This window comes from Balaenoptera physalus (genome assembly GCF_965194825.1).
Source record: "Balaenoptera physalus genome assembly, chromosome: 1".
NCBI lineage: Eukaryota > Metazoa > Chordata > Mammalia > Artiodactyla > Balaenopteridae > Balaenoptera > Balaenoptera physalus.
The window spans coordinates 188,116,697-188,130,745 of NC_138882.1; the positions used below are offsets into that span (position 1 = coordinate 188,116,697).

The window sequence follows — 14,049 nt, forward strand, 5'->3', positions numbered from 1 at the left end:
AACAATTAAAAAGGGGGAGGGGTGGGGCAAAAAGGAGACAGACAGTAACTGTGGGGTGAGTGACACACAGGAGGGGCCTCTGGTGTGTGGGTTCCCTCTCTGGCCCCTGTCGGCAGCAGGGCAGCACCGTAAGTGCAGAAAGCCACATAACCAGCTGGCCCGGAGTTCCGCCGGTGGAGTTCTGAGAATTCACAACTCCACATGTTTCTTTCCATTTGAGCTGTGTTCTTGCCCCATTTATTCCTCTCTCAGGAATCTAAAGGGGCCCATTCTCGGAGCCACCGTAGCCATCTCCAGAGGCCACTTGAAGCCATGAGATGCCAGCTTGGACCAATTTGAATATTTGCTGTCCTTGCTTTGGTTGTGTATGTGTTTGCCCTGTTTGTGTACCATCAAATACCTGCTGCGTTGGGCGTACCCATCGTAGGCTGTGTGAGATCACAGATGAAAAATGCAGTGAAAAACACTTTCGTGCCACGACACATCATGTAGGATTTTTGTATTAAGATGTGGATTTTTTTATTGTTGTTTTTTTTTTTTTCCCTTTTCCATACAGCCCTGAAGTTGGGCAATGTGCACGTCTGCGCTTTTGTTTTCACTCCAGGTGGTTTATGAAATCTGCTCATTAGGGCTCTGTCCTCTCCCCGCCCAGCCTGATCTTCCACCCCTTTATCCTCTCGGGTATAGATCTTTTCCTGCCACCCCCCCAGTGTCTTCTCGCCTTTGGGGAGATGATGGGTGCCACCCCGCCCCCCCCCCCCCATTGCACATTCATCCAGTGAAAAGCAGGGGATCTTGTGGCCCTGCTTCTCAGTCCTGCATCTCTGAGGCAGGTGTTCATTGCAGTAGGAGGTACCGCTTTGGGGGAGGTAGCCGAAATCTCTGTGTACCCACCCACCCCCCGGGTAAAGCCACTTAGCTTACCCTTTGTCTGGAGAGAAGAAATAGAAGTTGTCCCGTGCCCACAGGGCCTCCTGACTTAGAGTGGCCCTCTCCCGACTGGCTGCCTTGTCCTTATCCCATCAGGTGACAGCGTTGGGTGGCTCAGCCCCCTCTTTCGCCAGGAGGTCACGCCCACAACTGGGACCCTGTTTACCAGGTGGATCCAGGGGTTCCTCCTGCTCACCAGGTGCGTCACCATAGGCCTCACCTCCCTCCAACCTGCCGCCCAGCCGGAAGGAAGCGCCTAAGCCTGGCCTTTGCCTTCCCTCTGGTTGTGATCTCTGAGTGCTTTTGGGTGGCTCTGGGGGATTTGATGGAGACCTGTTTGGAGGTCAGGAGAACTGAGATTCAGGAGGGGAAACAGCATGAGGTGTGGGTGGGTGCTGAGGTCATGGGTGGGGATGAAGAGGAACTTTCAAGTGAGTTGGGCCTTGGAGTCTGTCAGCCCGAGTCCAGGCCTGGGTCCAGCACTTGCGAGTTGTGTGACCTTTGGCAAGTCCCTTCGTATCTCTGTGCCTGCCCTCCCTAATCTAGCCACAGGGATCAAAATCCTTCCTACTTCGTGTTGTAAAGATTCAATGAGATCATACAGCACTCAGCATGTTGCTTGGCGAATAGAAGGCGTCCAGAAAAAGAATATCATTACTTCTCACATAAGCCTATTGGCAGAGGGTGTGCCCTCCACTCCCAGCATGTTCTCTGGCACATAGTAGGTGCTCAGTCAATTCTTACTGGAATCAGCTGGAGAAGGGTCAAGTAACCAAGCGGTCTCCTTGAACCTGAAAGTTATTAATTCACGGTGTTGATGGAGGAGTCGGGAGAGCCCAGGACACAGGTTGGGGCTTAGGGAAGCTAAAGAGAAGGGAGCGTGAAAATAGGTGATGAAGTTTTCTGTCAGAGGAGAGGGATGAAGCTGAGCCAGGCCCATCTGATTCTGACATGAAATCAGGGACTAGTTCAGTTTCACAAACACACTGCCCACCGTGGGCCAGCTGTTGTGCTAAATGCCGGGGACGCAACAATAATTAAGACCTGGTCTCTGCCCTTGAGGAGTTAAAAATCAATGGTGGAGACAGACTTGTGAACAAATGACTTTAGTCCAGTATGGATTTAAATGCCACAGGGAAGGCTGCATGAGGAGCAGAGTAGAGGGGCATATGGGCCTGCTTGGGGTAGATTCTGGAAGGTTACCTTGAAGAGACTTGGAAGAAGAGGGTGCTGCTAGTCGAGAGCGTTTCTGGAACACTCTTATCGCCTTTCACGTCTCTTGTTGATCCCCCATGTCTGCTAGGTAGGAGGGAAGAAGGTGTTATCTCCACTGGACGGGCGAGGAGATGGGCCCTGGGGAGAGTACATGGCTTGTCCCAGGGCCTACAGTGACTTAAGCGGCAGAACTGGGACTGAGACCCCTATCTTCTGATTCTTGGCCCAGTGTTACTTCCGTGCCTGCACCTGGCTTCTCACCCCTTCACCCCAGAGCTGCTGGCCAGAGAGCTCCGTCCTTTGGGCTGTGCACCTACTGACCAGGATTCTTGCTGCTGCCGTGGCCCTGGGGCCTGTGCTGTGGGAGGGCCCTGTCCACGACAGGCCCTGTGGCCTGCGCCCCGGTTTGGTAACTGGGTCAGGCTGCTTGGATGGGGACAAGTCCTGGAGCAAGGCCGCACCCTGGCAGGGCTGGAGGATGGCAGGAGTGAGGAGGATAGAGGAGGAGGAGGCCTGGACACACCCTTTATTCAGTTGTCCTTGATGCCAAAGCTGAGAAGGTTCCTCTGCCTTGGGCAGGCCCCTCGTCAGCTGGCAGAGGCCGGACAAGGACCCCACCAGGGTCTGGAAGACCCTCTTCCCCTGTAACTGGAACCCCCTTCTGACCAGGACGTAAGACCCTGGTATCATTCATGTTCACCATTTATGTGTGGTCAGACTCTGGTCTTTCTAGCTCTTTGTCTTTTCTCTGGGGAAACGTGTATGCCTGGAAGCGGGGGGAGTGTCAGCCGGCTGTATAAGCAGCTGGCTGTCAGGTAGGGTAGCGCTCATTCTGATGGGATATGGGAGTGGAGCACCCCGCCCCCAGCAGAAGTGTGTTCTGGGGGTGGGGATCTGTAGGTGGTCAGAGGCACCCCTTCCTCCAGCTCAGAGATGTTTGGTCGGTGGGTGGGCTGCCCCGGGCTTTGGGGATTCTGGACCAACAGTCAGGGGAGTGTCAGAGCCCAGAGGAGTGAGTCTCCCAGTGGCCCTGAAGTTCCCATTAAAGTGTTTTTTCCTCTTTTTTAAAGAAAAAAATATTCCCAAACTGGAAAACAAAGGAAATCCACTTCCCCCAAATCACACGAAACTCACATTAGGGGCCTGGCGGGAATCCATGGAAACCAGGAAACCCGCTGTTAACCCTGTATGGTGCTAAAGGGTGGGGTGGGACCTGGGCTGCTCCAAGCCCGGGACCACTGTTGCAGGCCCTCCCCGATGCTTCTCCCGGGGAGCTGGTCTCGGTGGCACTGCCCAGAGCGGAGGTAGGGTGGAGCTGATGCTGGAAGCTCTTGCCTTTGAAGCACCAACTCCCCCTTCCACTCATGGCCCAACCTTGGGAGGCAAGAGAGGAGGGGTTCATGCACTCCAGGGAGGCCCCAGGGGATCCAGGGGCTGGGCCAAGTGGGAGAACCTGCCAGGCAGCTGCCCACACCGTGCCACACTGTGGAATCGGGGCCGAGCCCACTCACAGGCTTTGGGAATACACAGACCAGGCGCTGTGGGTACTGCAGTGCCCTGGCAGAGGGGGAAGGAAAGGACTGGCATTTCAGCCGCCACCTTCCCTCATGCCAGCCTTGTACGCAGGGTGGGTGTGCGAGCAGACGGACAGCGCCCTCGGGGTTCCTGCACCCCACTCTCACATCCATGAGGCTGGGACTCCAGGCCTGGGAGGTTGGTGTGCCGAGGTTGGTGGCGGTGTGTCTGTGTCTGCATGCACGTGGGCTAATTTTTCTAAAAAGGCTGAAAATATTTACAGGTTTGAAGTTGAAACGCAAACAGGAAAAGCCCTTTAAAAAGTGAGTGTAGTGGATATTCAAAACAGGAATCACCATGGAAACACCACAATATTTGCTTAAATTGACACAAAGGTTGCCGGTAGCAGGGCACCAACTTTTTTTGGCCACATTTTTTTGGCTCAACACCTATCACAATGGAATCTCACCCTCTTTTCTTTTTTATGAGATGTAAGGTCACAGTACCAGAGTGGGGAGGGGGAAAGAAAGAGAAGTAGCCAAAATCACCATCCTGGTAGCTACGGGGACACCTGTTGATTCCATTTTTAGAGACTTCCATAAGGCCATCAGGGGGTCATGGGAGCAGCTGGGAGCTGGTGGAGGGAAAGTCTGGAGGGAGCAGGAGGTTGGGGAGGTCAAGGGTTAGTTTGGTTGCGTGGGTCTGATCTGGTTTCCAGTGTCAGCTTGATTCACTGTCAGGCTGACCTTTCACCTCAGGTGCCAAATCTAGGGTGTGATCACTCTGTTGTTACCTGGGGTGGCACCTGATTGGCCTATTTTTGTTTCTACCTGTTTGATTCTTTTACTAGGTGCGACGACTGCATAGCAGTTGGCTAATAATTGTGCAAAGGGTGCATTTGTTGTAGGGTCAGGCATGGCATGTACCACGGCAATGCCATCTGCAGATTGGTAGGCAAGGTCCAAGAATCTCTTACCTTGCTGGCCTGTTGCCGGGCAAGGTGTCCGAACCTTACCCTCCATTGTCCTTCTCTCTGAGTAGCTTTGTGGGTCTCAGTTGTAGCCTAATAATCTGTTTTCCTTTCTCCTTTTGGTAGGTAAACAGACCTCGCTGAGTGAAGGCAAAGACCCTCTCCAGCCCACCTGCCTTTCCCGCTGTTACGGCGTCGACCCATCCTGTAGAAGGGGGTCCTGCAACTCTTGTGGTGTGTGTTGGAATGGACTTCGGACCCCGGCTTCTTGGGATGCAAAGGTAGCTGCTCCCCACTCCCAAGATGCCACTGGGAAACGTGGGTGGGAGCTGTGATTGACCAGGTCAGGGCTTCCTTCTTAGGGGAGGGACTGCGTAGGCCTTTCTCAGCGGTGGTAGCTTAGCCACCCCAAGTGAAAGTGAGAATTTGCAAATTCGAGAAAAGAGCCGGGGCCTAGGAACAGGATATCTGCATTTTGGCCCTGGCTGTACTGTCAACTCACTGCTTTTTCCCCTCTGGACCTCTGTTTCCCCACCTGTAAAATAAAGAGGTTGGAATAACTGACCCTGAAGAATTCTCCCAGCATTACCATTGTATGACATTGAATGGTGCCAGCAGCGTGCAGGTACTCCGGGTGAGGCCTGTGCCCTGGCAGACACTACTCCTGGAGCTACGTGTCAGGTCATTTATGAACATCACCTCTGGGAACGGTAAGTCCAGCCTGTCTGTGTGTCCAGCGGCTCCTGCTCTGCTCTGAGCTCATGCATGACTTGTTGGGGCTCTCCTGGTGGCGCGCCAGCCCAGGCAGGACCCTCCTTAGAGAAGAGGCCACAGGTATCTTTTGACCCCGGCTCAGAAGTAGCCCTTGCTTAAGGCAGGTACTTACGCCTGGGGTGGGTAGTCTATAGGTCTGGTACTGTCAGATATTTACCTGCAGGTGTCAAACTTGGCAGTTCTTGGGGTGGAGGGTTGACACACAACAGGTGACTTACCACGTATTGATCATTAGTCAATATTCTCTTAAGATCCGGAGGGAACTGGCCCAGAGGGGTTGGGCGTTGGTAAAGTTGATGGACAGCGTCTTAGGGTGGGGGCTGAGGCTGAGGGCCTAGAGCGTGGCTGGGAGGGCAGGGCTGGGGGCTGCTTCTCTTGTGTGTGCCAGGCTGGAGTCCGCAGCCCCAGCTCACCCACCTGTGCTCTCCCTCCCATGGGCGCCAAGGGCAGACATGTCCTGCCCCTCCCTCCAGTGGCCAAGTGCTGCAACTCTGGACTTTGAACTTGCAGGGAGGAAGCACTTGCAGAGATGGGCGCCTTGGTGCCCACTGGGGTTTGAGTGGTCCCCAGAGCTGCAGTCCTGGTCATTTCGGGCCATGCCACCTCTGGAACTAGCAGAAACCCTGGATAAGGCCTAGAGATTTGCAAATCAGATGTAAATGTGGCCTCTGGTTGTTGTGGTGGAGCAATCATGTGTCTGAGACTCTTCTTCCTGGTGTCCAGAATGCGATCACCGTCCGGGAACTGGTCCATCCACATTTAAGATGCACGGCTGTTGTCCCCTGATGGCGATGGGGCCGTGTAGACTGTTGGTTGTGCAGCCCTCTGGCTGGGTCAGCACCGGCACCTGTACTTCTCTGCTCCTTCCTGGGCTCTTCTTGCTCGACTCTACTTCCTTGATGATCACAGGTCTTAGGATGGCAAGCCCACGCGTCTTTGAGCCTCTGGATGGTCTCCCCGGCTCCCTGTACCCTGTGCGCGAGCAGGTTGCCAGAGTGCCTGTGGAACCCCTTTCCAGGGGGCAGTGTTTGCCGGTTCTGTCCTCAGTGGCAGGCTTTTTGTTTTCTTCATTCCCTCGGCAAAACACGCCCATTAGTTTTTCCCTTTCTGAAGTTTCCACTCACTGTTGATTCCCAGGGGCCGTGCCAGCTGGGATTTGCACCCGGCATGGGGTATGGGCTCCACGAGTCCTCTGGGACTCCCGCATCCTGGCACCGGCCATCTCGGGCTTGATAATGAAGCTTGGGAACTCAGAGGGCTCCAAGTGGGAATGTCATGGCCGAGCCCCTTCTCACTCACCCGGCCCTTTGGTCACAGGCTAGGGTCCTGTGTGGCAGGGGTGACCCATGGCCTCAGAGGTGGCCTGCCTCACCACACCAGAGTGTGGGCTTGGGGCAAGTCTGTGCTCAGGCCTGGTCTGCAGGCCTGATCCTGTCTGACTCAGATTCTCCCTACTTCTGGCTACGCCACAGAAGATCTGGTTATGTTTATTCAACAGTTACGGAGGGCCTGGTGTCTTCCGATCACTAGGAACAGAGTGACAAGACGACCGGCTCTCATAGAGTTCTGGTTGGGTAAGCGGACAACAAACAAACCCACAGAAAGCAACAAGGAAATCATTCGTGCGGAATGGAAATGGATGAGGTGTTGGGAAGTGACTGGGCAGTCAGAGGAGGCTCCTTGGAGGAGGCGACAGTTAGCTGAGATGGCAGGATAGGAAGTGGACAGCCATCCGAAGAGCGGTGGAATATTTCAGCAGGGGAGGACTAGTCTGGAGGAGCTGAGGCCGAGAGCTCAGGGAGCTCAGTGGACAGAGAGAGGCCCCAGTGCTGGGAGGTGGATGGGGTGGGGCTGGGGTATGTAGGACGTGATGTGCCAGGGGAAGTTGGGACTTTATTCTTTGGGTGACAGGCAGCTGCTGGAGGGTTTCAAGCAGGGAGGTGAAGTGATCTGATTTTGTTTTAAAAAGATGGCTGGGGCTGCCGTGGGGAGAACGGATTGGCGGCAGCACGGGCAGAGACGAGGAGGCAGCTGCCAGCGTGAGAGTCTGAACTCAGCCACCGGGTTAAATTCTGGGACGGGGCTTTTGGTGATTTTAGGAACCAAGTGGAACCTTTCTCTTCACCTGGGAATGTCCCACAGACAGGTTTTTGTTCTTGTTGTTGTTCCTTTCCTCCATTTGACATCAGTAAAAGTGGCTGAGACAGAAGGGGGAAATGGGGAGAAGGGGGCAGGGTCCATGTGTGTTTAAAGGGAGAGTGAAGTAGTCTTGCTGATGGATTGAATGGGGGAAGAAGAGACAAGACCCCAGGGTGACTCTGGCATTCCAGGCCCCCGATGCCTGGCCCTGTGTCTCCTCTCTCACCTGACAGTGCCAAGGGGAGAAGCACCACCCTGGGCGCTGTGCTGGTTGCTAAGAAAGCTTGCTGGAGTGCATTAGGCGCCCCTGGGTCAGCACCATGTGGAGGGAAGGCCCAAGGCCTGCTTGTATCTGGCACCGATTTCAACAGGGACTTTCCAGCTCACTGTCCTTTGGCCCTAAGGTGCTGCACTGAAGCCTGTTTTGTGCCTTTGCTCCACGGGTTCTGTGCTGGGTCTGAGGTTGGGCCTAGAAGCTCATATAGTTCCTCTCACTGTGGCTTTAAATGTGATCTCTGTGCCTGGGTGCACAGAACCTCAGTTGATCAGCTTTGAGAGCTGAAAAATGGGTTTGTCTAAGACCCCCTCATTTCCAGACGGCCAGCACAGTGTCCAGCCCCAGCTCATGGGCAGGGATCCTGGCCGTCTTTCCACATGGAAAGTCTTTCCACAGTTCACAGTGTGAATTGCCGTAGGTACCTCATCAGACTTGACCTAGGCCACTGTCCCTTTTTCCAGGGATCCTGAGCTGAGGCTCCGCTCTCCTGGGCCCTGGTATCATCTGCTTGGGCCAGGACAAGGCAGGCAGTCCCAGCAGCGATGCTGTAACAGCCAAGCCATCCCCGACCCCCCTGGGTGGGCGCTGCGTAGCCCAGACAGCAACCAGAGCCTGGCTGGAGTGAGTGTGAAGCTGTCACGGCCGGCTGTGGAGGCCCCAGTGAGGACTTGCCCGTGCTGGCAACATATTCGCAGCAATATGGGCCAGCTCAGCCCTCCAGGAAAGCTCTGGAGGCCTGACCTTCAGGGGGAGTGACGGGAGGGAGCAGAGGGGCGGGCTGGTGATGACGTCGTGCGGGGGGTGATGGGGATGTCCCAGGCGCGCAGCTGGTGCCTCTGGCTCCAAGGGGGTGTCAGCCAGTCTTCCTGGGTGTGTCTGCCGGCATCAGAACACTGGGCTGAGCCCTGGGGGAGGGTGCGTCTGGGTGGGCAGGCCTGTGTGTCCGTGCATGCATGGGAGGCTCTTCTGCTTTCTGCCTCCATGGCCTGCACTAGATCCATGGCCTTCACTCCTAACTGGACTGGACAGTTCTAACTCCGTCCTCCAGGGCTTTGATCTGGTGTGGGGCTGGCCGCTCCAGAGCCTGCAGCGGCAGTGGAGGCGTGGACGGGCAGGATCTGGAGAGGGAGGTGCTGGCTGAAGGGAGCGGGGGCCCCTGTCCTCCACCCCGCCACCGGGTGACACCCTGGATCAGTGGACTCCAAGGTCGCAGCCACTTTGTACTGGACAGAGACGTGATGGGGAGGTGGTGTGGGAAGAGTTACTTATCCTTCTGGCTTCTAATCTGTGTGAAGATTCTGCCTGGTGTTGCCGACATCCCTGCCTTGGGCCTCCTTCCCCAGTTCTCCCTTGTGCCTTCCGCCTTCCTAGCAGCGTCGGAAGCCCCTGGGTTCCACCAGGTGCAGACCCAAGGGGTGAGGGATTGGGCAAGGCTGGCAGCGCCTGCCCGCCTGGAGCTACCCAGGGTGATGTGCTCGCTCCAAAGGGGACAGCGGCCCATGGCTTTGGGAGGGTTAACATCTCGTGGACGAGGGGAGAAGCACTCAGCGCTGCCTCCGTCCTGTGACCTTGGAGCCTCCACAGGGAGAACACGCTGGCGTTGGAGAAGCGACGGCAGGTTTTGCACACGAGGGGAGTCCCAGTGGCTGGGAACGCGTCGTCTTCTCTTGCACATCTTCAGGTTCCCCCGTTCTGTGTTCCCCCGGTGTCCCTGGCCTCTCTGATTCCAGAATCCACCCAGGTATAGTCCTGGTCCGGGAGAAAGTCCTTCAGCTGCCCCCCCGGGCCTCCCCACACCGTCAGCTGCTGGTTCTCTGTTAAATCAGCCTTGGGGATGGTCCCCACCTTCCGCTCACCACCCACTTTAGTTTGGTTTCTTGGCCCTTCAGGAGCAGGAGCCTTTTCTGACCCTGAGCCTTCTTCTGGTAGCCTGGGCTTGGGACCCCTGTGGCCCTGGGCGGTTGAGGGGAGGGAAGGTGTAATTAATCACTAGTTTCTTCTCCAGAAATGCTAATCGGGAAAAGCAATTAAAAGCAACTTTTTTCCCTTAGTAATCTGTGTTGAGAGCTGGTAATGAAGTTTAGGGCCGTTGTGACTCAATATTTCAGCTTCACCGACTCAAGTCAAAACAATCCAAGCCCAGGAGTTTGCCGGCAGCAGAGCTGGGCCCGGGCAGCAGCTGGGAGCCCTGGTGTTCCCCCTCGTCACCATCGTCCCACCCCGTGCTGTTTCCCGGGCAGAGAGAGTAGCAGTCCCAGCTGGTAGGGCGGGGTTGGGGTGACGAGGAGATGGGTCCCCTAGGACATCCCTGGGAGGCCCAGAACCTGGAAATGCATCTAGGGGATGCTAGGACCAGGATACAAGTAACACTTGGTGTGCTGCAGAGCCAGGGAAGGGTGGGCTCGAATAGGGTTGGGGGGGGGAAAGATGGGTGTCTGGGGAGCCCACTGAGGTCGGCCAGGGCTCAGCCACATGGGACTCAGAGCCAGAAGAGGTGGTGGTCCAGATCCTGACCTCTAACCTCCGGTCATTCATTTTTCGTTTTCGTCTATTTGTCAAGCATTACTGATGCTTGATGACACTACAAACCGGGTCGGAACTGCAGCAGTGAACCAGCAAGGCAAGAATTCCTGTCCTCGTGGCATTAGCATTTTCGTGGAGGGAGGCAAATGATAAATGAGATAAAGAAATAAAGTAGATGTTGGATGGGACGTGTGTCGGGGAGAAAATTGAAGCACGTTTGGGGAATAGAATAGAATAGGGAGTGTGTGTGGCGGTGGATGGCTTGTCAGCTTCGGTGTGGCCTCTGAGGAGGGCGTCCCTGGGATGGTGACTTTTGAGTAAGGACAGAAGGAAGTGAGGGAGCGAGCCACCCTAATTAATATCTGGGAGAAGAGGGTTCCCGTTGGGGAACAGCAAGTGTGAGCTCCCAGAGGCGACAGCACCCCTGGCACGTTGGAGGACAGCAGGGAGGCTGGTGTGGCTGGAGTTGGGGAGATGTCGTGTGAGGTCAAGGGGGTCGGGCGGGGGCGCCCCCAGATCCTGCAGGCCTTGGAGCCATCGTGAGAACTCAGGCTTTTGCCCCGAGTGGAATAAGAAGCTTTTTGAAGAATTCTGAGTGACATGATCTGCTTAGGCACAAGCTCTTTATTAAAAAGCAAGACCCACTGTGGCTGGCTCCTGCTCTCACGGGCCGTCTGCGCCCCTGTCCAGGTGCGTCTGCACGAACCCCCGAGCCCCCTCCGAGGTGCTCTCCTGAGCAGACATGAGGAGCGCAGAGGGGCTGTCAGCAATCGCCCTGCCCCAGCCCTGCCGGCCGGCACAGCCCCACCTCGGGGAGCAGTTCAGAAACGGGGTCTTGTCGCTTTAAGCCGCCCCCGGCCCGGCTTCCCTGGCTGCTTTATCTGAAGTCCAAGCGCATGTTGTTCCAGGACCGATCTGCTTTAGCTAATTAATAATCTGACAGGAGCCACCCAGGGGATTAGCCGCTGAGCCGAGCTCCGCCAAGCCCCAGCAAATGAGTCCTGTACTCCTTGGGGACATGGAGGTGACTTTGGGGGGTGCGGGGAGAGGGGACCCCCACAGGTGAGCCATGGTGTTGGGCAGTGCAGTAGTGACCAGTGAGGGGAGAGGGCAGGTGGGGGACACTTACGAACAGGGCCCCTTGAAAGGAGACTGCTGTCCCTAGACGGCGGGGATCTCTGCTCTCCCTCGCTGCCCCTTGCAGTCCTGGTCACCCACCAGAAACCGTCCCCACCAGCCAGGTGCTACCTGCTGAGGAGTGGGAGAGCATTGCCAGATTTAGCGAATAAAAATACAGGATGCCCAGTGAAATTTGAGTTTCAGACAAACAGCAAATCATTTTCAGTGTAAGTATGTTACATGCAGTGTTTTGGACATACTTACACTAAAAAAAGTATTCGCCGTTTATCTGAAACTCAGAGTTTGCCAGTGGTCCTGCGTTTTCTCAGGCAACCCTGAGCACCTAGGGCCAGAGGCTGTGGGACTCCCTCCCTGGAACAGCCTGGAGCTCCCTCTGGAAGAGGCAGCGCCCTTGGGGGGCTGCTTGGGGGCTTGGCAAGCAGGGTGGGGCTGGGGCACAAGGACCCCCTCACCACGGTACTGGGAGAGGAGGATGGAACGAAGGTCAGCCACCTGCCAAAGTCTCCCACCTCTGTCTGGGCCCAGGTAGCCCTTGGCTGAGTGGACTCCAAGTTCCCTCCAAAGGCACTGTGGTCCCCGGGCTGGGGAGCAAGTCCCAGGGCCACTTCCGCCAGGTGAGGCTGTCGTCTGGGAACAGTCCGTGGCGTCTCCTGAGGTCGAGGCCTGAAGTTCCTGGGGTCATCTGGGTTAGGTGGTCGTCCGCTAAGGGCATCTGCTCTGAGCCCAGGGAGAGGCCGGAGGGATGGCTCCCTGTGTGGGAGGGGGCCAGGCCAGGTCAGGCACGAGGTCAGGGACAACAGCCTGCCCTGCAGGGCCACCTCCATGTTGTGAGGCCTCGGGGCACTGACCAGAAATACCCGTCTGCCCACCTCTCTGAGTTACCCTGAAGGCTGCCAAGCAGCCCCTTGCCAGCTTCTTAGGGAGGGTGTGCCATCCCCTGGGACCAGGCTGCCTGGGATGTCACTCCAAGGGTGGGGGGGCGTCTTTATTGGAAGATGTGATGGCGTCCTTACTGCTCCCTCTCATGACCTCTCTCACCCGGGCTCCATTGCCAGGGTCAGAGAAGTCAGGGCGGCGAGAGGGGCCTGCTGCCAGCTGGTGGTAGTCCAGCTCCTGCAGCCAAGGGGCCTGATGCCAGGTGGGCACTGCCCCTGAGGTGCGAGCTCTGGCTCCCGCTCTGTCCTCTAGGAGTTAACAGCATCCTGTGTAGGGAGGCCTCTTCTCCCCCAGCCCCGGCTGCCCTCCTCCCAGCCTTTCCCGGCACAGCCAGCTGGGGAGTCTTGTGGTGGGAGCAGAAGGGGACTAGGGGTGCCGAGCCGGGGGGAACCTCTTCTGCTTCCCGAGCTCTCAGCCTCTTCCGCAGCGTGCCCCGCGGTTTGGCCCTGTTTCGCAAGCCGTCTGCTGCCCCTGCTGCCTCTGACCGACATCGTTAGCCTGGGTATTTATATTTCATTAACGACATTAAGCCCAAATGGCATTAAAAGCAAAGCTGGTGATAAATAGCTTATTAATAAACAGGGAGTGCTCCGTGCTGCCTGGCCTCTCCCAGCCCTGCATTAACCCTTGCTGCCCCAGATAAAGATGCTTCACCCCAAAGATCATCCCCACGAAGATGGGCCCAGAAGAGCCGGTCACCTGTCTGCATTCTCCTGACAGCTCTGAGGTCAGTGCCTCTTGGATCCTGGGCGGGCCAGTCCTGGGTCACTCGGGCTCACGAAACCCGGCCAAACCCCTCACAGCTTCTGATCAAATCATCATTACCCTCTCCTCACTAGTTTTGATTCTGGGCATAAAAAATTCAGGAAATGTGGCTTTCTGTGCTGTAAGCTCAGATCTTCCCCATTACTTTGGAGCGCTGTCTGAAAGGAAGCTTACAGAATATTTCGAATCAAAAAGAGTGATGCTTATGAAAATAACAACAACAGTCATGATCTCAGCGGACGTGTCCTGAGCGTAACTGTGAGCAGGCCTTCTGCCCATCACACCACGTGCACCAGCTCCCGGCCACCCCAAGGATCATCCAGCTCAGGCTCATTTTTAATGTGGGAAAACCGACGCCCAGAAAAGTGAAGCAGGGTCACCAGCTAGAGCCCACGTCACACAGCTGCTGGCACCGGGGCACGGGCTGCCGAGCGATGCTGGGCTCCAGTCCTTGTGCAGTCTCCCCCGAAGCAGGACCTGTTGCAGAGGGCCATCCCGCCTCCTGGGCCTCGGACCTTCCAGGGCTTCTCAGCTGCGGCTCCAGCCTTGCTTGACTCCGACTCCTTGCCCTTGGGACCCCACTGCTCTGTTACTCTGCACCCCTGCCTGGGCCCAGTGTGCCTGCACAGGCTGGCCGTCTAGAGGGCACAGCCATGCACCTTGCAGGCCACCACCCCTCCTCGGACCTAGAGGTGCCAACAGAAAGCCAGTGGAATGTCCGTGGTGCTGTAGAGGCCCCAGTGGGCTTCTGCTTTTGGTTGGAGCAGCTTCTATGAGGTGCCCTCCTGCGGGGGAGGGGGTACCGGCCAGGCCTTATTTGTTTGGGGTTTTAAGTTGGAGTCTCTTGGATGTAGGGCCATCTCTT

The 14,049-nt window shown here is 56.4% G+C and overlaps 1 protein-coding gene across 20 annotated transcripts in view; it reads left to right on the forward strand.

The window, feature by feature from the left end:
- CASZ1 (castor zinc finger 1) overlaps positions 1-14,049 on the forward strand; it is a 156,556-nt gene that overhangs the window by 34,927 nt on the left and 107,580 nt on the right. For 12 of the 20 annotated variants that reach the window (XM_082416743.1, XM_082416736.1, XM_082416744.1 and 9 more), the window contains 2 exons: positions 4,757-4,911; positions 5,179-5,340. In XM_082416743.1, coding sequence (XP_082272869.1) covers positions 5,226-5,340 — 115 coding nt within the window. In that variant the 5' untranslated portion in view covers positions 4,757-4,911; positions 5,179-5,225. Of the gene's footprint in view, positions 1-1,026; positions 1,130-4,756; positions 4,912-5,178; positions 5,341-14,049 lie in introns of those variants that run through there. The other 8 variants (XM_082416740.1, XM_082416731.1, XM_082416734.1 and 5 more) reach the window with 3 other exon arrangements.